This window comes from Diplotaxodon limnothrissa, linkage group LG20 (genome assembly GCF_057381915.1).
Source record: "Diplotaxodon limnothrissa isolate DT_005_m linkage group LG20, D_limnothrissa_male_GT1.1, whole genome shotgun sequence".
NCBI classification, from domain to species: Eukaryota; Metazoa; Chordata; class Actinopteri; order Cichliformes; family Cichlidae; genus Diplotaxodon; species Diplotaxodon limnothrissa.
The window spans coordinates 14,579,720-14,600,843 of NC_140615.1; the positions used below are offsets into that span (position 1 = coordinate 14,579,720).

General features: G+C 41.0%; 1 protein-coding gene across 1 annotated transcript in view; it reads left to right on the forward strand.

The window, feature by feature from the left end:
• Window positions 1-21,124, forward strand: part of LOC146610707 (plexin-A1-like) — a 280,809-nt gene that overhangs the window by 27,594 nt on the left and 232,091 nt on the right. The window contains exon 2 of the mRNA XM_085344897.1: window positions 988-1,170. Within this exon, the coding sequence (XP_085201023.1) occupies window positions 988-1,170 (183 nt within the window). The remainder of the gene's footprint in view (window positions 1-987; window positions 1,171-21,124) is intronic.

Below are 21,124 nucleotides of genomic sequence, written 5' to 3' on the forward strand. Positions count from 1 at the left end.
CTGTTGTTGTGCTTTGACGCTTTATCGATAAAACTGAATTGAACTGAATAGTGTTTTTTTTTTTTTTTAGGATGAACTTCTGTCTAGATGTGTGTGTGTGTGTGTGTGTGTCTTTCTCAACGTGCTTCTCAGCGCGTGTGATGTTACAGTAGTGGTGCATATGCTGACCATCACCGTTACGCATGTCAGAGTGAGGTGAACCTTGTGATGCGACACATGGTTTTAATGACATGCCTGTTACACAGACTCACCTTTCCACTTGCGCCGTATTCATAAATCAGGCTTGGCATATCAACATATCAGTGTAGCGACGAGGCTATACAAGACACATTGATTATGATATGCTAATCTGACCTATAATTTACTTCCTGTCATTTCCCTCCTCCAGTGTCCTGCTCATGTATTCACCCTCCCCTCCGTGTTTATGCTTACTCCATTTGATTTACTTGTTGTATTGGCTTGTCTACTGATAGAAACTACACTGGCAAAGCAGTAAGAGATCAATATTTTAAACATTAGCAATCAACTGTTCATCCATTCAGGCCGTACTGAGATACTTAATTACTTAGTTTGACATCACATACAATGAAATAATCAAAGCCTGTAATGGAAGGAAACACACCAAACACAGAGGCATGAACTGGCTTTGTGTGGCTTTTGGCCCTTAATGAGATACACACATCCCTGTCAGCCTTGTGTCTGCCATTTACAACAACATCTCAAAACAAAAAAAGTTCAGGAAACTGGAGTCAATTTTTCCAGTGACATCCAATAATTTTATACCATTTTCTCAGTAAATCTGCCATGGCTTGGCTTCACTCCAGGAGCCATAAAATTTCTGCTAAGTGCTGGAGGGATTGAAATCCTCCTCCTTCTTTAAGAATTAATGTTAGTTTAACAAGAGAAGGGATTTAGAAAGTGTTAATGGTTGAGTTAATGGCTTTCTCTCCCTCTCCACCCCCCCTCCCCCCCACCCTCTCTGCACAGCCGTTACAGATAGACGACAACTTCTGCGGCCAGGACTTCAACCAGCCTCTAGGGGGCACCACCGCCATCGAGGGCATCCCGCTTTATGTGGACAAGGACGACGGCATGACCTCCGTGGCTGCTTATGATTACCGTGGCAACACAGTGGCGTTCACGGGCACTCGTAGCGGACACATAAAGAAGGTAGGCTGGAGTTTCCGAAGCACCTTTACATCCTCGCAGATCTGTTTAACACAGAGACTCTTCGCAAAGACAAAACTCAGTGATGTTTCAGTGTGATTTGGCTCAAAGCTTCTCAGATCTCACCACATATGCATTCTATAATATGAAAAAAAAAGGATCAGATACAAACATTTCACCTGACAGTGGTGTGGTGTGAAAGGAAACTAACAAAATGTGACTAAAACGGGGATTTAAAGGCTCTGGTAACAGTGCAGGGCTTGTGTGTGTGTGTGTGTGTGTGTGTGTGTGTGTGTGTGTGTGTGTGTGTGTGTGTGTGTGTGTGTGTGTGTATACTGCATGAGTATGCGTGTTTCATGGACTATAGAAAAGCATTTTCACTCTGAAGCAATTTTCTGTCATTTTCTGATGTATTTTCAGTGGTCATTGGTTTTGGCATCGCTGACAAATGGCTTTATCATCAGCGCTCAGTGTAGATATCAGCTTTGAATGTGCATGTGTATATATATACCAGTGTAGCGACGAGGCTATATATATATATATATATATATATATATATATATATATATAAATATATATATATATATATATATATATATATATATATATATATATATTTCTGTGTCTGTAATGGCATTTTGTGCTTGTTTTATTTTGAAATAGCTTTTCAGTGATTTGCCATTGTCACTGAATGCTTTTGAGACATACCAAATAAGACATATACATTAAAAAAAAAGTAAAGCAGCAGTTTCTGGAGAAGTGCGTTTTCTCCTGCAGAGCGAGCTTGTGTGTGTGTGTGTGTGTGTGTGTCTTTGTGGAGGATGTACAGAGTGGAGCTCGTACTGCTAGACAAACTGGAGCTGTGTGGTTTTTATCTTGCTGAGTGTTCTTTTGTGGTCTAGTCACAGGATTGTCAAAAGGCAGTGAGAGTGTCTGAGTGGCTATAAGGTGGGTGCAGATGATTTTTATGTGTCTCCTGAGTACCTCCGGTGAAGGGACGGGTGAAGGAAACCTGTGCTTTGCGTGTGCCTGTGCTCAATCACAGGCTAGCAGTAATTTCCCGCCGTGTTCAGCATAAGAACATCACGCTATTTCTTTGTGTACGTGTATGCGTGCACCTGTGGGTCTATAATAATGCTCCTGAAGTACCCGTGTGGAGTGGATCGCATGGTGCGTGTGCCAATCAGCTGCTCCTGAGCCTTAGCTATACTTTCTCTTTTCTCCCCCTGCTCGTCATAGGAGTGCGTCTGTGTCATCAATACTACCGAGGCTGAATAAACACACTCAGGTGAAGATAAAAAGTGCATACACACAGAAAGTAAATGAAAAGAAATGTTAGATCGGCATTTCACTCTGCGTCGCATTGAGCTTTATGAAGTTTCAGACATTTCTTTTAGTAGACAAGCATCATTTTGCAGCTGCTGATGTCTATTTTTTTATTTTTATTTCAGTGGGCGACGTCTTTAAGTTTGCCTTTTACTTTTTGTCGCGTCCCATTAAGCTCAGCTCAGATGTTTTAAAGATTCAGCTGCTGCAGTTTTAGACACATATTTGACAGCTTAAACAGGAGGCCTGTGTGTTTCCGCAGCCTGTGGAACAGCCTTTGCGACGCTGCTGTCGACTGCTTTTATATAGGCTTTGATACTATGCGCACACTCTCACACAGACCCACACACGCCTCCTTACACAGCTTCCTGTCACTTGAGTTTTGCTAAGTCGACTGAAACCTAGCCCGCTAGTCCTTGCAGCCTGACCCCTTGGACTGTGTCTGCGGTTGTGCAGACAGATGATTTGTATGTGCGCTGAGACTGTGGGGGTCAGCAGATCCTGGATGATATCCCGCTGATCGGAATCCCATTTCCTCTCAGCCGCCGTGTCTTCCTGTGCTTTGGGGATGGAGGAAGGAAGGTGAATACGACGGGGTGGAGGCTGCCAGTGTCCTCACACACAGATCAATGCAGATGCTGCATTAAAATGCTGTTGTCTATATGAGCGGGATAATGGCGAGACGGGATGACAATCACTATAAATCAACAGCAATTCAAGCTACAGCCGGGTTATTGGGCTTTTTCATTAGCCCGTGCCCGCTAAGGCTTTCCTCGCGCAGGAAGTGATTCGTTTTAGGTTTAAATAAGGTCTTTTTGGCTAAATTGGAGAACAGCTGTTTAATGGCTGAACTTGATTTGTGCAAAAATAAATTCTGGGGCGAGGGAGAGGGGAATAGGACTGGGATTAGAACGAGGGAGGGAAAGAAAGCGAAGCTGAGGCAGCAGATGGAGAGAGATGGTTACAGGCCGTGTGGTTTTATTGCTATTCATTGGAAGTTAAACTGTGCTCCTTGGCCTAATGAAATGTAAAGCTGCATTGTATTGATGTACACACACACACACGCACGCACGCACATACACACACGCTCCTGCTCATTAAAATTCCTGCAGTGTGACTGTTGTTGTGTGTGTGTCTGCCCCCATGGACGTGTCCCGGCTGCTAGACTCTGTATTGATTGATCTATGAATATATAATCAGTAGTGTAGATCTTAAATGGAGCCAGTTCATTGGATAAGCGTTGGTACAGGTTTGTGTGTGTGTGAGGGAGAAAGAGAGCTATGACATAAGCCAGGGTTAATCTATGCTGCCTTTCATCAGCAAAACTAATCAAAATGTCATGACTGGCTAAACTCTCTTTGATACTTAATGGAGCTGTGGGACCGTGATTAGGTTCTTAGTGTTTTGACGGTCCCTCCCTCAGCCTGAGTGTATTAAGTCATTTCAGACGAGGCTCTGGCTGAACTAGCTGTGTTTTTATTGAAACATATCTTTTTTTGACTGATTTACAAAATGCTACTCTTCATAGCACTGAGAATGATCTCCTCTCCACGTTAGCTCAGCCTCTGGCACAATCAGAAAAGCTTTTTTTCTAAAGGACCTGGAATTACCTGGCGTTCCACAGGAACCCATTCTGGGCCCAGTGTCATTTCCTGTTTTCCATGTTTCCACTGGGTCTAAGTAACATCAAGAACTTCCATGGCTACGCTGATGACACAGGTACACTTCGCTAATATCAAACTGGACCCCATTTTCCTGCAGAACTGCCTTAATTATTTATGGCATCCATTCAACATAGTGCTGGAAACATCCCTTGGAGGTTTGTGGTCCATATTTACATGAAAGCATTACACAGTTGCTGCAGCTTTATTTGCTGGACATCCATGATATGAATCTCCCTTTCCACAAAATGTCAAAGGTGCTCTATTAGATTGAGATCTGGTGACTGTGGAGGTCATTTGAGTAGTGAACTCATCATGGTGAAGAAACCAATTTGGGATGAATTGAGCTTTGTGATGTGTGCACTGTGGTCACAATGCGATGGATGTGGGGGGCTGCAGTATTTAAATGATGCTCAGTTGGTACTGTTCTTAGCCGACAGCAGTGGCACCCAGCATGGTCTTGTCCTGCTGTAGGTCATCTGCTTCTACGCTTGATGTGTCATGTGTTCAGAGATGCTCTTCTGCATACCTTGGCTCTAACGAGTATTTATTTGAGTTACTGTTGTCTTCCTCTCAGTTCAAAGCAGTCTGCCCATTCTGACCTCTGGCACCAACAAGGTTACTTGAATCACCTTTCTTCTCCATTCTGATGAACTTAAGCAGCTTATCTTGATCATATCTACATACCTAAGTGCATTGAGATGCTGCCATGTGATTGGCTGATCAGATATGTGCATTAACAACAAGTGTATGTTCCTAACAAAGAGGCCAGTGAGTGCATGTCTCACTAAAGCCAAACAGAATGACTACACTTTCCATATTGTCTTGCCTCCAATAATTATTGCCTTTTATTTACTCCTCCTTGCCCTCATCACAGTGTCAGTCACTTGATCTCAGTTTGATCTTATTAATTAATAAACACGTTTTTTTTTTGGATACGTCATGCCATCTTGTTCTGTTCAGTTTAAGCTGATCTCTGAGGTTAAAACTATTCTTTCATCTCATTCAGCTTTAGCAAAGGTCATCCACACAGATATTACCCCCAGATTTGATTACTATAATGCAACGTACTATGGTGTCATTAAAGAAACACAGGCTTCGGTTTACTTGGAAGAAGATAATAAAATAGAATGTAAAATGAAATAATAGTAAAAAACTAAATAAAACATAAAAGAACAAAAGTGACTACAATAATTACATTTGATGCTCATTTGATTATATAGCTCTTATACAGTGACCATGCCCATACTTACTGTATGTTATCAGGGTTGCAATAAGAAAGATATGAGAGACAGTGTCTGATACACGATGAAAGTGGGATTTAGGATACAGCACAAACAGTGCGATATAAGGCAGTCTTTTTTTTTTTTATGGTGACAGTCTGGCTATCTGCTGTTCACCTCTCCCAGGCCTGTCAGTTAGCAGCAGCACACTGCGTTTATGCAGTATATGTTCTTGGTCCTTGCTCTGTACCTCAAAGCCACACATGATTACCTTCTTCTTTTAAACACCACTGTACATTGCTTTGTTGGCAGACAAAGTGTAGGTGGGACACTGAGTTTTTAACAGCACGAAATTGCACTATCGGCTGCCTTCTGCGTCGTTTGCCAGAAACATCCTAAAAAACCCCGTCTTCAGATCTCAGTAAAAACCTGGAAATCCTTTCATTCCTCTCATTTCGTCTCCTCTTTTGTCTACCTGGGAGAACAAGGTGCTCCTGCCGCATCAGGTAAGATGAAAAGAAACTCTTAACAGCCTGAAGTATTTCCAGATTTCAGAAACAAAAAGATGAAGCTAGACAGATGGAGAGAGAGAGAGGGGAAGAAAGAGGGAGATTTACTCACAGCAATGTATAGGTGTGCAGACGTGTGTGGTGGGTGAAGGGGTATGGTTTCATGTCATTTCATCATTTCCCTGCTAGCAGCAAATCCAATTACTTTTCCCTTTTCCTTTCTATCTTGGAAGATAGCCTGAGTGACAGGACTGATTGGAGTACAGCGCTACCGAGGCAACTGTGCCAACCAGTTGATTGACATAACACTGGCACTTCACTGCTTTCAGACAGGGAGACAAGTGAGACTGGTTAGGCTTCAGGGCATCTCAGAGCTGGTGAGGTGGACCAGAAGTTCACCCGCATTGCTCTTTTGATCCTACATCTGTCCCACTCAGACATTACCCAAGCAACTATAGAGCGAGATGCTCCACGGTGCTCGGCTCTTTTTCAGTATGTGACGGTGACGTACCGTGCACGACCCTATCCTGTCCACTTTTTCACTCCTCCCAGCTAACAGCATTCCACCCCCTTAATGGCATTGACCCTTTAAGAAGATAATAAATAAGCAGTATACTGCGTGAATTGAGTCATAATCTGCCCACCATCTCTTATGTAGTGTGGCTAACACTGCACAGCATCCTAAGCAGCTTTTACTGGAGGCTACTTTCATGCTGTTGTATACTTTGTGCCAGTTTACATTTCTGCTCTAATGCATTTCTCACTAAGACCCTGTGCTTTTGTTCTCCACTGTAGTTGTGCCAGCTGTATTGAATTTCAAATCAAGGTTTTATAGTTAAAGTAAAAGTTGTGATATAAATTAATAAAGATATAACAAGCGCTTTCCAAACCGTGGGACTTATCATGTCTTTAAAAAGCGGTGCCTTCCTTGTTACATTTAGGAAGATAGATGTAAAAAGACCAGAAAACAGACAAAGGGCAACATTCCCAAAGAGTGTATATGCCCAAATGTCTACAACAACACAAACAAAACAAAGTTTCAAACATTTCATATAAAGTTGTGATCTTTCCAAAGTCCTAGGAAAGCTTTTGGAAAGTCTTTGGAAAGGGTGTGCTTTTCTGTCTTCCTCTGTCTTTTTTTTAAATTGTTTTTAGATCATTCAGTTCTTCTTTTAGATCATCATCCACCATCAGCACCAGTCATCATCAATTCTGCATGTGAGTCACACATGGCTGTCACCAGTATCTGAATTATATTAACAGGAGTGGCACCAAGAAATACCTTCTGACAGTAAATGGATCATAGGTCAAAAAGATGAGCTCAGTGCGATGAGCAGGCGACCACATGCAAGGATGGCTGCGAGCGGCCGGCCCAGGTTCAAGTCTGACCCGCGACCCTTTGCATGTCTTCCCCTCTCTCTCTCTCTCTCTCTCCTTTTCTGTAAATTCTTCACTGAACCTATCAAAATGAAGGCCAAAAGATTTTGGAATAACTGACTGTTTAGTTATTGTTTTACAATTGTGCTATAAAGAAAGATAAGTAATGGTAAATGGACTGGTACTTGTATGACTCTTTCCTGCTAGTTTCATTCACCCAAGCACACACATTCATTCAAGTACCTTTTCTTAATCTAAGTACCGTGTCTATTCACATTGACAATTCGAGAGAGGAAGCGAACCACCAACCTCTACAACCCACAGCCAACTCCATCTCCTGAGCCACAGCCACCCACAATTAATCGCTAAGATAGCTGATAATGAATAACCAATCATTAGTAGTTCTGCAAAAAATTAACAATGCAGAAAAACTGTCTTTTAATGGGGTGTGTTTACACTGGTGTATTATTTTTACAACTTAAGACTCTTGAGTGCTCCAATTCTGAACAGCTCCCAGCAGAATGATTTCCTTTCTCTATGATTATTTTAGTGGATGCTGGTGTTTTATGGAAACAGCAGTGATTGGAGAAAATACATTTAAACTATTTAAATTAAACTATTTAAATCAAGCATACATTATATTGCCCAAAGTATTCACTTACCCATCTAAATCATTGAATTCAGGTGTTCCCATCATTTCCATGGCCACAGGTGTATACAATCAGGCACCTAGGCATGTAGACTGCTTCCACAAACTAGAATGGGTTCCTCAGGAAAACTTGACTGGCCTGCACAAAGTCCTGACTTCAATCCAATCAAATACCTTTGGGATGAATTAGAGTAAAGACTGTGATCCAGGTCTTTTTGTCCAATATCAGTGTCTGACCTCACAAATGTACTTCTGAACAAATGGTCACAAATTCCCATAAACACACTCCTAAACCTTGTGGAAAGCCATCCCAGAAGAGTTGAAGCTGTCATAGCTGCAAAGGATGGGCTGACATCATCTTAAACCCTATGGATTAACAATGCAATGTTGCTCAAGTCCATATGAGTGTGAAGCCAGACGAGCAAATACTTTTGGCAATATAGTTCATAAAGCACAGGAAAAGTCCTTAGCCCATTATCCACTCTTCACCTACCAGCATTCAGTGAACGAGAGCACCGTGGACCCCTTCCTAGAGTTTGAGATGGCCGCGGATGTATTGGCTCTTCAAGCTTAGTGGTAAAACTATAGCTGTCAGAATGATTAAGCCTAATCAAGAAACATGGGATGGGAGGTAATTTAGCATGTGAATGCTAATTAGCACTAGCATTTAGACTGGCAGACGATGATTGAAGCAGCGCATCGGCTGCTCGGGCTGGTTAAATGGCAAAAACACCAGGCTGGTAGAGATGATTGATAATCTTCGGGTCGTGCCGCTGTCTGTTTCCCCCCCCGTTTGCGTGTGAGCGGATTACACTTTCCTCTTCCCTCCGATGCAAACTCATAATGAGCAGATGAGCACAACACCTGAACACTTTAATTCCATCTTTATCCCATTAAGTAGAAGTTAGTGGAATAAATTCCTATTAGTTTCTCAGAATACACAACAGGATTTTCCTCAAGCCTCGTGTGTGTGTGTGTGTGTGTGTGTTAACGTCTGCCGTCTACTGTCTGGCACAAATATACACAATTACATTGTTTAGATCCATATTCATGATTCATTTGTGAGTTTCTGAAACAGCAGTTAGGTATTCACACTCTAGGTTTGTGTGTGTGTATGTGTGCACTTGTTGCCATGATATATATGAAAGGGTACATCAATGGGTCAATACATGGGGGTTTTGTGCTGCAGTGTGCTAGTCCCTGTAAATGCATGTGTGGAGTTGCTGTTAGAGCCTGTTGAGGGAAGACTAGTGTGTAAATCCTTCAGAGATAATATTACTGCTGTAAGGGCTGCTAGTGTTTGAGTGAATTATCATTGGATTCTCCGAGCCGTACTTTCCTGCTGTCCTTGTCTTCGGGCCTTATGCTTTCTCTGCCAACAACAACCGTCTCTCTCTTTTTCTCTTCCCCTCCGCTCCCTGTCGTTCTTGCTTATATGTCACCTTCAGCTCTCTTTCTCCTAACCGAGGTGGGCTGGATGCCCGCAAATCTGCCTCCCATGAGAATGTCCCACCTCATCTGTGTGTGCATGCATATGTGTGTGTGTCCTTCTCTCCTCTGCTCCCCATTCCCTCAGTCCACTCCCTCAGCCTCTCTATCTCCTCTATCCATTAGTACATTAGTATACGTCAGCCTGCAAAAAAAAAAAAAAAAATGCTGTCTCTGTTGTGCCTTTTATGAGCAGGAGACAGAGATAGATTCAAAGACATACAAGGCTGATAAAACAGTGAGCCATACATCAGCTCGTACTTATATGACCTGATTGTGCATCTGCTTTAGAGGTGTGTTTGCTTAGGTTAAGACAGGCTGGTTAAATAAATTATACTTTATTTGTAATGTCTTTGCAGTATATATATATATATATATATATATATATATATATATATATATATATATATATATATATATGTATGTGTGTGTGTGTGTGTGTGTGTGTGTGTGTGTGTGTGTATATATATATATATATATATGTGTATGTGTGTGTGTGTGTGTGTGTGTGTGTGTGTGTGTGTGTGTGTATATATATATATATATATATATATATATATATATATATATATATATATATATATATATATAATTTAACATATTAGATATCTATTAATTTAGCGTCTATCCATAATGAAAACAAAGTAGAACTACTGAAACTTGATGCCTATACTGTCTGTAATGCAACTTGAGCACCAGCTGATGTTATTTGAAATGTAATTATTTTATTGCAACTACTGGTTATTGCATCTTTGGGCCTACAGTATAGCCATTGTTGGAGCAGTGATAATCTTATTTAGGATTTTTTGTATTACTCTTTAACTTACAATATAAAGCACCTTGAGGCGACTATTGTTGTGTTTTGGCGCTGTATAAATGAAATGAAATGGATTATTTTGCACTGTGAATCACATTAAGCCAAAAGTATCCAAGAATATATAATATGTTGTTAGAAATGAGCATGTTTCTGTGAACTGTGTAGTCTTCAGTCCCAACCATATTCTGTCAGGCTAAGAGAAGCTTCTTTTGGAGCGATTAAAGGTTTTATACAAGTTTTCGTCATTTGATTAGGTCAAGATTATGTGTTTGACAGACAAGAGTTTTAATGAAGCTAAATGAGGCATTTTTAAATGCAAACAAAGGATACTTAATAGACAGGGCAAACTTCGAAGTCTATCAAAAATGTTAGACAATTTTCCAGTTCTTCAGAAGACTTAGAAATGGAGATGTTCCAGCCAAATATTTAGAGGACGTGATATTGAAAACAGAATGGAGTGTTCAAAATAACAAATACAGTATCCATCTATATACTGTATTTCGAGGGAGACAGGCAGCACTTTCTTCTTTCTGTCTTTTTTTACTACCAAATTGAAAGGATGGTGCATTAGTTTGAAAATGAGTCAATGGGACAGTGCGTTAGAATGGCTTCCACCTGAAACAAATAGATGGTAGGTGGGGAAAAATAGGGGGGAGAAACCATTTTCTTCAAAGGCAGTGCTGCATGACATTAGGATGGAGTGATCCAGAAGCACACTGGTGCTGGCAGACTGATCTGAAATACAACAGCAGGATGTTTGCCGGGACGGAGACTGATATGATACTGTTCTGCATCACTTATCGGAGGCAGTCGCTGCTAATGTGCCATTGTGGTTGTAGGTTCAATTCCCAGGTGGGCTATCACTTCATATGTATTACCCCCTATGTCCTTGAGCAGGGCATTATCTCAGCATCCCCTCTGGAGGAATATGGCTCGGCATTAATGGACGGGCGATGTGCATGGAGAGCTAGATGGATATATTAGTGAGCTAATGAATCTTTGATAAGTGGGAAGGCTTTGTGGGTGTCAAGAGACAAAAGGAAAGATTACAGCTGAACCTATCAACTGCGAGATGGCTTTTATTCACATAAAGTCTTTGCGGCATCTGACATTGGGATTGCCATTGTGGGGCATGGCTATGTGTGTGTTGGCTTGATGTGGCAAAGCACTCTGGGAAAGAGGGAGGATTGCTAGTGTTTTGGAGATTCTACTGCAAAAAGTGTTTTATTTATTCATTTTAGTTTAGAGGATAGAAAATAAAAAATCATCTGTTCCTTAGCATATACTAAAATTATTTAAATACAGTTTCAGATGAACAACAACACATGACATAATAACACTGTGTCATTATTTACCGTCTCCCTCCTATCACCGCCAACAGATAGCTGCCCATCCCTGAAGCTAGTTCTGCTGAAGGTTTCTTCCTGTTAAAAGGGAGTTTTTTCTTCCCACTGTAACCAAATGCTAGGTCATAGGGGGTCATCTGATAGTTGGGGTTCTGTATTATTGTAGAGTCTTTACCTTACAATAAAAAGCACCTTGATGTGACTGTTATTGTAATTTGGCGCTGTATTAATAAAACTGAACTGAATTTAATATGAACTGAGCCAAAATGCAGAAGTGTTGTATGAAAAACTAAGCACGCCACAGTAGTTTGTAAAGCCAGCTTTGGGTCAAATAACTTTTTCTGTATGACTTTATCTGTCTGAGATCGTTGCAGAGGGAATTTAGACCACTCTTCTTTACAAAGTTCAGTTTATTGAGGTTTGTGGGCATTCATTTATGCACAGCTCTCTCAAAGTCCCACCACAGCATTTCAGTTGCGTTGAGGTCTGGGCATTGACTGGGGCATTGCAACATGTTGTTTCTTTTCTTTTTTCAGCCATTCTGATGTCGATTTCCTGCTGTGTTTAGGATCATTGCCCTGATACATAATTGTTTCAGCCAACTTTTAGCTGTCAGATAGACAACCTCATGTCTGACTCTGAAATACTTTGGTATACAGAAGAATTCATGGCCCAAATCTTCAGTCCTCCACAAATGTAGTTGACAGTTTGGTTGTACCCAATGCTGTGCATTATAGCCAAAGAAATCCACTTTGGTCTTATCTGTCCAAAGAACATTGTTGCACAAGTCGTGTGGTTTATTAAGATGCACCTTTGGAAACCTAAGCTGTGCTGTCATGTTCTTTAGAGCCATTCTCCTGGCAACCTTTCCAAACACCATATACTTGATCAGTCTTGTTCTAGTTGTACAGACATGCTAACATGCTAACTGAGGGCTGTAGATTCTAAGATGTAGCTCCGGGGTTATTTGTAGCTTCTCGGAGCATTGCAGTTTGACTTTGTCGTCCTGGGATCTCCAGTTTTTAGCTGGCTCTTTGTCCTGTGAATCATTTTTCTCAGAATAGAATGATGGCTTAAAGTTAGTCAAGAAAAAGGGACAAAAACTGTGCTCTCTGGTGTGAGTGACAAAATGATTATGTCACCATCAACCACTCTAGTGTTCAGCAGACTAGTGGACTGTTTCTGCCTTTGTCAAAACAGTCCATTGACCTCTAACGTTGGAAAAACTTCTCTTACTGTGCTCATGGACACAAATCAATTGCTAATATTAACACATTTGACAAAAACAGTTAAATTAAGTAATATAATGAGTTCCAGTTTCCCTCTTCCAGTAAGGCCTTTATGATGTAATTCACATGTGGCCACAGTATGAACACAACATCCGTTGACTGGAAATGTAAAATGTGTACCAAGTTCAAAAAAAGAAAAGATAAAAAAAAGCAGTGTGTTAACCCTGTGACCTCATAAATCAGGGTCCCTAACCCGTGTGGACATCACCAGTCCCAGCACTGACTTAGAATGTCCCTGCTGATAGAGCACGTACGGCCACGAGTCCAGACAAACACACGCATATGTAGGATGTTCAGCAACAGCCAGCGATGCGCTCGGACAGCTGTTGAGCTGACGACTGCTGTCAGGTGCCAGTGGCCTGATTCAAGCTGGCCGACCTCTTCACATCACAACATGTGTCTGCACAGATACGGGAGGTGATGGGCAGACATTTGTTTGCGTATCTGGCGTGCATCTGGAGAACAACTGGCAGGTTGGGTGGGTCTGGTGTGTGTTTTGATTTGTGTCTATGCCGGTTTGCTTGACATACAGAAGTCTCGGGCATCTTGTACCAGAATGTAGAAAAGATGCAGATTAGCAGGTGTGTTTTTTCGTCACCTTCGGCAGCAAGGTGGAGATACCTTCTGGATGGATGTGCGCTCTTGTCTGATTAGTGAGCCGAAAAAAAAAGAAACAAAAAAACATTTCACTGTGCGCTATGTTAATCTGTTTCACATCTAGGGAAAGATGCAGCCTTCGTGGGTGTGTGTATACATGTGCATCTGATTAGAGGGCGCATGCAGGAAAGGATGCGGGCTGTGTGTGTGTGTGCGTAATGAGATTGCAGAGGGTCGATTTCCCATTTGTTTGTGTGTAAATGTGGGTCTCTGAGAGATACTGATCCTTAGATTATAGGGAATCTCACTGTGTGTGTGTGTGTGTTCATCTTCATCAGTGCGTTCTGTGTTTGGAGTAGGAAGTAATGTGCGTTTACATATTACAGCAGCTGTGCTTTCTACATGTATAATAGGAGCTGCCCACCTGATGCCAGGGCAGCTGCCACACAAACAGCCCACAGCACTTACACACACACACACACACACACACACACACACACACACACACACACACACACACACACACACACACACACAAATGGTGCCAGTGGAGATTTTTTTGTTGTCTCTTGAGTGTGTGCTCGCTGCAGAGGGGAAGAGAAAGGGGCAGCTGCAGTATAAAGCCTTTATCAACTGTTCCCCTAGACTATCCCATCTGTCTATCCATTAATACACACACACCCATACACTAATGCATACACACGGTCCTTCTGTTGTCTTATCAGTCACACATGGCGTACTTCACACTCAGCAGGGTCTGTCACGACAATAATGCTTGTTCTTGGATGTCTTCCGTGGGGAAAATGCGTGTTTTGGTCCACTATGTATGACACCATGAAGCACCGTGTGTCTCATTTTCTGTAGAAGTTGGCGTTAGAGATGGAGCCAAAGGAGTTAAAGTTTCTAGGTGCTGAACATATAAGCACCAAAAGATATGCCCTCATCAGGTTTTTGAACGGGACATAATTACCAGTTTGTTACCTATGCTGTCTGTGCAGATGGTTGCAATGGGCCAAAGTATAGCAGTATAATGCGGTTGTTTCTGTCCTGGATGCAGTTTGCACTTTACCATCACATCCCTGGCAGTAAAAATAAGTAAAAATCGATAAAAGTAATGTCCATATCTCTGCTCCTGAAAAGCTGTTTTGTGGTACCGCTCCACCAATTTCCTTCTCCCGCACACAAACTGAAATCAGCTGACTGTTGTGGAAGTGCACAGGAAGAAAAAAAACATTTTTGCTGGATTTTTTCTTCTCTCTATCTGCCCAGCATTTACATAACTGAAGAACCTTCGTAACGCAAGTTACGACATAATTTAATTGTAATTTTTATAATTACCAAATTTAGTACAGTAACGTGTTAGTGAAAAATGTAAGTTGATCATGACACCTGGTTGGTAAATGTCCAATGCTCAAACCAAATCAAAAGAAAAGTCACAACAAAGTTTGTGACTCTTTGGCAGGAGTGGGCAAGTCGCTTAGATTGTTGGTCGAACCGGGAACCTCACCTGATTGGCCCGGATGGTATAGTGGGAGTTCCGAAGTTGGTTATGATCAAGGGCTCTAGAGGGCTCATAATTGATAATAAGAGGTCTCCATCGACACTCTAGCAGAGGCAGATACTGAGAAGGCGCTGAAGTACAGCAGATACTTGATGTCCCAAGACATCAAAGTCTTCGTTTTTTCAGTGGATGCAAGGGGCAAGTGATGGTCTGCTACTCTGCAGTCTGCAAGGCCAGGCAAAAGAGATTACAAAGACCTTGAGCTGGAAGGTTTTACTGCAAACAGTAGACCTAATTAAGGTCTGCAGGAGTCTGATCAGGTCTCCGTTCTCCAACGTGGGGTCTCACTTCCCAACGAATTCTGCTTAGTCGCCTAGATTGTTGATGGGCAGACATGAGAGGCGACTATAAGACCTGTATCTTAAAAGATGACCTTTTCATGGCTCTCGAAATGAGCAAACATTCATTCACACTTCCCCACGAAATCCACACCAACACTTGTCATGCCATATGGCTTTGTCTGTGATAATATTGAAATGAGTTTTATGTGATAGAAATGGCAGATTTGATATAGCCGTGCCATGTGTTTATATTCCCTATTGTGCACAATAATGATAGAAGCCCAAAAATGTCTGAGAGAGAGAGCCGTGGGTCAGTATCGGATCATGATTTAGTACCTAAAAGCAGAGCTACTTCAACAACCTCAACAAAGTAACCTAAATTTGAATTATGCTGTTTCATTCTACATAATGTTGTGTCACTACTATTGCACTATAAAGCTACTGCTACTGCTGCTGTTGGCACCTTGTATCAATAGATTCACCCTTTGAATTAGGTTGTCTGTCACCAATGACAGGAGCTCATTGGAAAAGAAGGATGTAAAATGCCCTTCATTTTTCATTTCACCAATAAATGCTGCCGCCTGCACAAGCTGCATGCACTGATAAAACATTGTTCTCTGTATTGTCATAAATATCATTATGGCAAATCTCCTTGAAAGGTCTTCATATAATTTCACCCACCCTTGGTGTTGAGTGCTTGTGCGCTGTATGATTTTCCATTTAATTTCAAACTAAGAACTGTCTGTATGCATATGAACTATAGCTAAACCCATATTAGATTTTTTTTGAACCAATACCAATATTTAGGACAGGTTTACACATGCCAACATTCTTTATGTACTGGACACTGTTTTCACTATTTTCTTTGCATACGCCTAAAGAGTTCGTCTGGTAAATTGTGTGTGGTGCAGTAGCCAAGGTATACTGTAAAAATAGGCAAAATGTGCAAATCTAAAAACTACCTGAGCCGTCAAACTTTGTGGAATGCAAAAAAACAAAACACAAATTGAAGTAGATCCAGTGAGAAGGCTCCTGGGAAGACATTAAAGAGCATGTGGGAAGTAATGAAAATTGATTAGAAAGGCTGAATAGCTTCCATAAATTATGGAATAGTATTTTTACTCGAAATGGCCATTACGAGTTTATGTACGATTTGTTAATACTGTAGTATTATAAAAGGAAACTCAATCATAGTTTATTTGGTTGCATTTAACATGCAGTTAGCAATTTAAAATGAAGATCCTGCCTGACTCCGCACCACCGTCTCCTCAGCTGTAATGTGTACTCTGCTACATGTACTGCAGACAGTGGAACTGGGAATGAAAATGGACTGGCATTTAAAGAGCACTTTCCTAGAATTACTGACTACTCAAAGCACATTACTCTACAAGCAGTATTTACCCATACATTCATACAGCACGTTATTAAAAGCACTTTATCTGCCTCACACTGCTGAGAGTATTTAAATAATAGAGTTGGAGCTGCTCTGCTGGGTAATCTGTGTGGTGACATCACTTCTAAATTACCCCAAGCATCTTTTTTCTGCACTTTTTTCTGCAATAAAAGTTTTCAGATCAGCTCACATCAAACTGTATATGTACGCTGATACCTATTTATCTGTAACAGGCCAAAAAAGCATCAGTCAGGCTCTAAAAAGATTATATAGTATGAAATTATATCACACTGGCCAAGTTGTGTGTTATATTAGATTAGCTCTGCAGCTGTTCTTCCAGAAAGTCATAACACTCTGTTTCAGTGTGATTATCAAAATTCTTCCAAGTCTTGTTAAAAGGAGAGTCTGCCCGTTTTTATTTTCGGGTTCAGATCTGTTCCATTTTGCTGCGTGTTTAGTAGCTTGCTTTCACCAGTGTGTGAATGCGAGAGTGAATGAATAGTGGCATTGTAAAGCGCTTTGGGTGCCTTGAAAAGCGCTATATAAATCCAATATATTATTATTATTATTATTTATTCAGTGCATTGTTTGTTTTTGCCCATTCGTTGTCCTACATTCTTGGTTTCCCTGCATGTTCTTTTTAGTCCAACTGGCTTGCCGGCCAGGCACAAGGACATCGGGTGGCTCTGCAAGCGTATGTTAATGAGGTAGAAAGAGACAGATGAAGAACCTTGAGAGTTGGTTGAGGTCAAGGGGATATAATGAAATAGAAAATAAGGTTGAGAGTGAGAGACAGAGACTCAGAGATCGGGAGTCGAGGGTTGTCCTTGATGGTGTTTATGATATTGATTGCCTGCTCTCCAGAAGCATCCTGATTTCTGATTTGGACACTTGTGAACAATGTGATTGCAGCAAGAACATCTAATGTCTCGAGTGGCCTCTGCAATCAAGAACAATGACCCTTAACTCTTTGCAAACTCTCCCTCTGTCTCCATCACTTCAGCTCTCACATGCACATGTGTGCTTGCGTGCCTATCTAAGGATGTGTCTCGGATCTAGCACATTTTACTTTGAAGTTGACATGATTGAAATGCGCATTCCTTGATATGAATACAACCTGCTGTTTTTGGAAAAACTAGTGTTAGATATATTTTGAACATGTAGAGATGAAGAGTGGTTTACTTTTTTAGAGAACAAAGAAAATTTGGTGCACCGCAATTTCAAAGTGTAAGGAATGTCTCGTCTTTGTCTAGTCTTTGTCCACTTGTGATGACAATGGCCATATTTCTAACTCTAACTTCTAATACAGAGTTAGGCAGGTTAATTTTTTTTTCTTGTGTCTCTTCAAGCTGTTATTCCTCACTCGTTTTTCCCTGTTATTCCCACTAGCAAACCTCCGCACTACGGGTGGGTCTTCGCTTTGGTGTTAAGTCAACAAACAATAGCTGTCAAGAAAACTATAATTACTTTTTCTGACTCGCAATCACATCAAACGTTTCACAGTTTTTCATTTTAAAATCTTACATGAACTGTCATCACCTAATCCTGTTAAACATTGCAAATATGATTATATAATATGGTGTACGTGGAAGTTATAGATATATAAGTTTTCATGTTTTCTTGCTTCAAGGCAAGACAATGGTCACCGAAATGTTGTCTTCTTGTCCCTGCATTGTTGTTTTCTGCTCTGCTGTGCTATTTCTGGACTTTTTTTATAATAGCTTATTTCGACAACTTGATCAGTAATCAGCAGGCATCAAGATTGGTCCATTCGTCTAGGAGTAGATGGGAGCATACAAACAGACGTGCATATGTTACAATCATTATAGAATGATTTACTGATCCACTGCACGAGCAAAAGCCCAAAGAATTTTCTTTTCTTTGTTTTCTTAATGTTTTCAAAGACTAATCTAATTATGAAGTCTTTGAAGTGTGGAAAAAGCCGACATTCAAACATTAAACAGAGAAAAGTAGACGAGCAGACAGGTTGATGGCGAGAGAATGGAGGACAAAGACCTGGTGTTGTTCAGCCATCTGGTGTGTGTTTGCGCACGTCTGTATGTGTTTGTGCGCTTGCGTCACTTGTATCTTGATACGGTGGAGAGAATGACTTAGATTACCAAGACTGATATCAAAGCCACACTCACGGACACGCTCCAACTGCCAGCCCTGCACACATGCTCACTCTCTCGCCCTGTCTCTCTGGAGCCTTTTGGTTTGCGCTGGGTAGCATACAAAGCCTTCAGCTAAAAGACAGCAGTCCATCGCTGGTTTGTGTGTGTGGAGGGCTCCCCTCTAATTGAGGTGTACAGTGAATTGGCAGCATGCCTGATGTTACATAGTCATATGAAGGGACGTGAAAGAGAGAGAACGAGACAGAGAAAGAAAAGAGAGAGGGATGGGAGGGGGGTGTATTTAAAGGGAAGGGATGGATGATTTGTTGAAAGCACTGATGGGAGAGAAATTGAGGGAAAAACAAGATAGAATAATGGGTGGAGGTGGTGGAGGATAGAGGAGAATAAAAATGTGCAACAGCCAGCAGTGCAGTCAGTCTATCCTTGATGGAAAAACATTGGATATCACTTGGTATGTCTGGAGATGTACAGTATATCTGAATGGCTCAGGCATATATTTCAAAAGCTTTTATCTTTTTTATGAAAGCAAAATGAAATAATCATGAAGTCATCATGGGCATCGTCAAAGGCGTGGACCCCTCTGAAAAAAAATGAGGCAAAAAGGCATTCTCAACTAGCTTAGCAGTGTCAGTTCACGGTGCTCCCACAGGTGTGCGGATAAATGTCGCTGCGTTTCTTTGATACTAAACAAAACTTAAATATTTCATGATTTAGACAGGTTCTGCAGCTATTAGGGACATTTTTTCCCCTGTGATTTCTACAAGGGCTTATTCTCAATGGACAATTGACAATCTAAAATACATGTATTATTCATGTGTGTTCGGATTAGGCTTGCTTCTTAAAAGAGTAAGACTGTTGATGCAAATTGCGGCAATCAGGCTCTAAGTGCCTTTACCGTATCCATCAGTTATGTGTCGCACTTTTCCAACTGCTGACTTTTTTGCAGTGGTAAGGTGTGGACATGATGTCCGTCTTTGTTTCGGGTGTTCAGCGTAACACATGCACACGTGTACATACACAAATTAACACCCCATCTGTGTGTGTGTGTGTGTGTGTGTGTGTGTGCACGCAGGATTTGGTATTGTGCTCCTGATCACCTGCCGAGCTGAGTCAATTAGCCCTTTTGAAAGCATCAGGCATTCAGCTAGAATCTGCGTATGTGTGTGTCGTGAGAACCATTTACACTCATGCCAATACTCTTGAAACTGCTTGTTAGAGGTGTTAAAGTTACGTTGTATAATGAGGGTTTCCTTTGTGCTGTACATGCACAGCATTAAAAATAGAAGATAGGTAGTAGCACAAAATTCATGTTGTTCATTATATAAGTTTTTTTCTTGGTTAGCCTAATGAGTTAATTTTTTTCTTTGTAATCTTTGGATTTAGTTTATTTTTCTGATATATTTAAGTTATCTTGTTTGGTGTCAGTTTGGGGTATTTTTTTTTCTTCTTATCGTATCACTGTGTTTCATATATTCTACATCTCTGCAGTCATGGCCTTCATCTACCTCCTCTCCCTTTTATTTAGTTTACATTGCAGTGCTGTGCACACATATACAGATACAGGCATAAAAGCAGAACTGAGCAGTGATGGTTAAAGCCGCAGCATTGAACAGAACATCGGCTGATGAGCCAAAGCAGAAAGGTTAATCCATCAGATTACAGCAGATTACAATGCACCAGGGAAGGCTGAATGGGAGATTATAGCAAAGAGATGAGGACTAGAATAATGGGATGGGCGGGTGGCGAAGCGCGATAGAAGTTAAGGGATCAAGGACTGATAAAGTGGATTTAGCAATTTATTTTTTTTTTGGCTGTCTACTTGCCCGCTAGTTTCTCAGTAAAAATACACTAAACGCTGAGCAGGTTGGCCATGGCCAATTTTGTACTTGCAGGGACATGACTAAGATTAGTGGTTAAAAATTAAATGCCTCCAATATCCCTGTTTTTCCTCTGATGCATTTTCATTACACAGAAGGGCACAAACAAGTAATTTTGTGTGGGACCAAATGTAGAAAAAGTAGCTTGTGGGTAGCGTTATTGCTATAAAACATACATCTCAGTTTTAACACCGTATCATTTCAGTGAAATAGAGTAGGAGGATGTATTAGATAAGATAGGGCTTTATTGCAATAGCACACAAACACTACTACAGTGAAATATAGGTTTAACATCTAACCAGATAGTACAAACAGCAGGAAAAAGACACAGTGAGATAAAGTAGTACTGTGAGGATAAATTCATTTAAAGAATAAACACATATCAGTGGGCAGAGAAACAATAAATGGGTTGAAGTATCCAAAGTAAA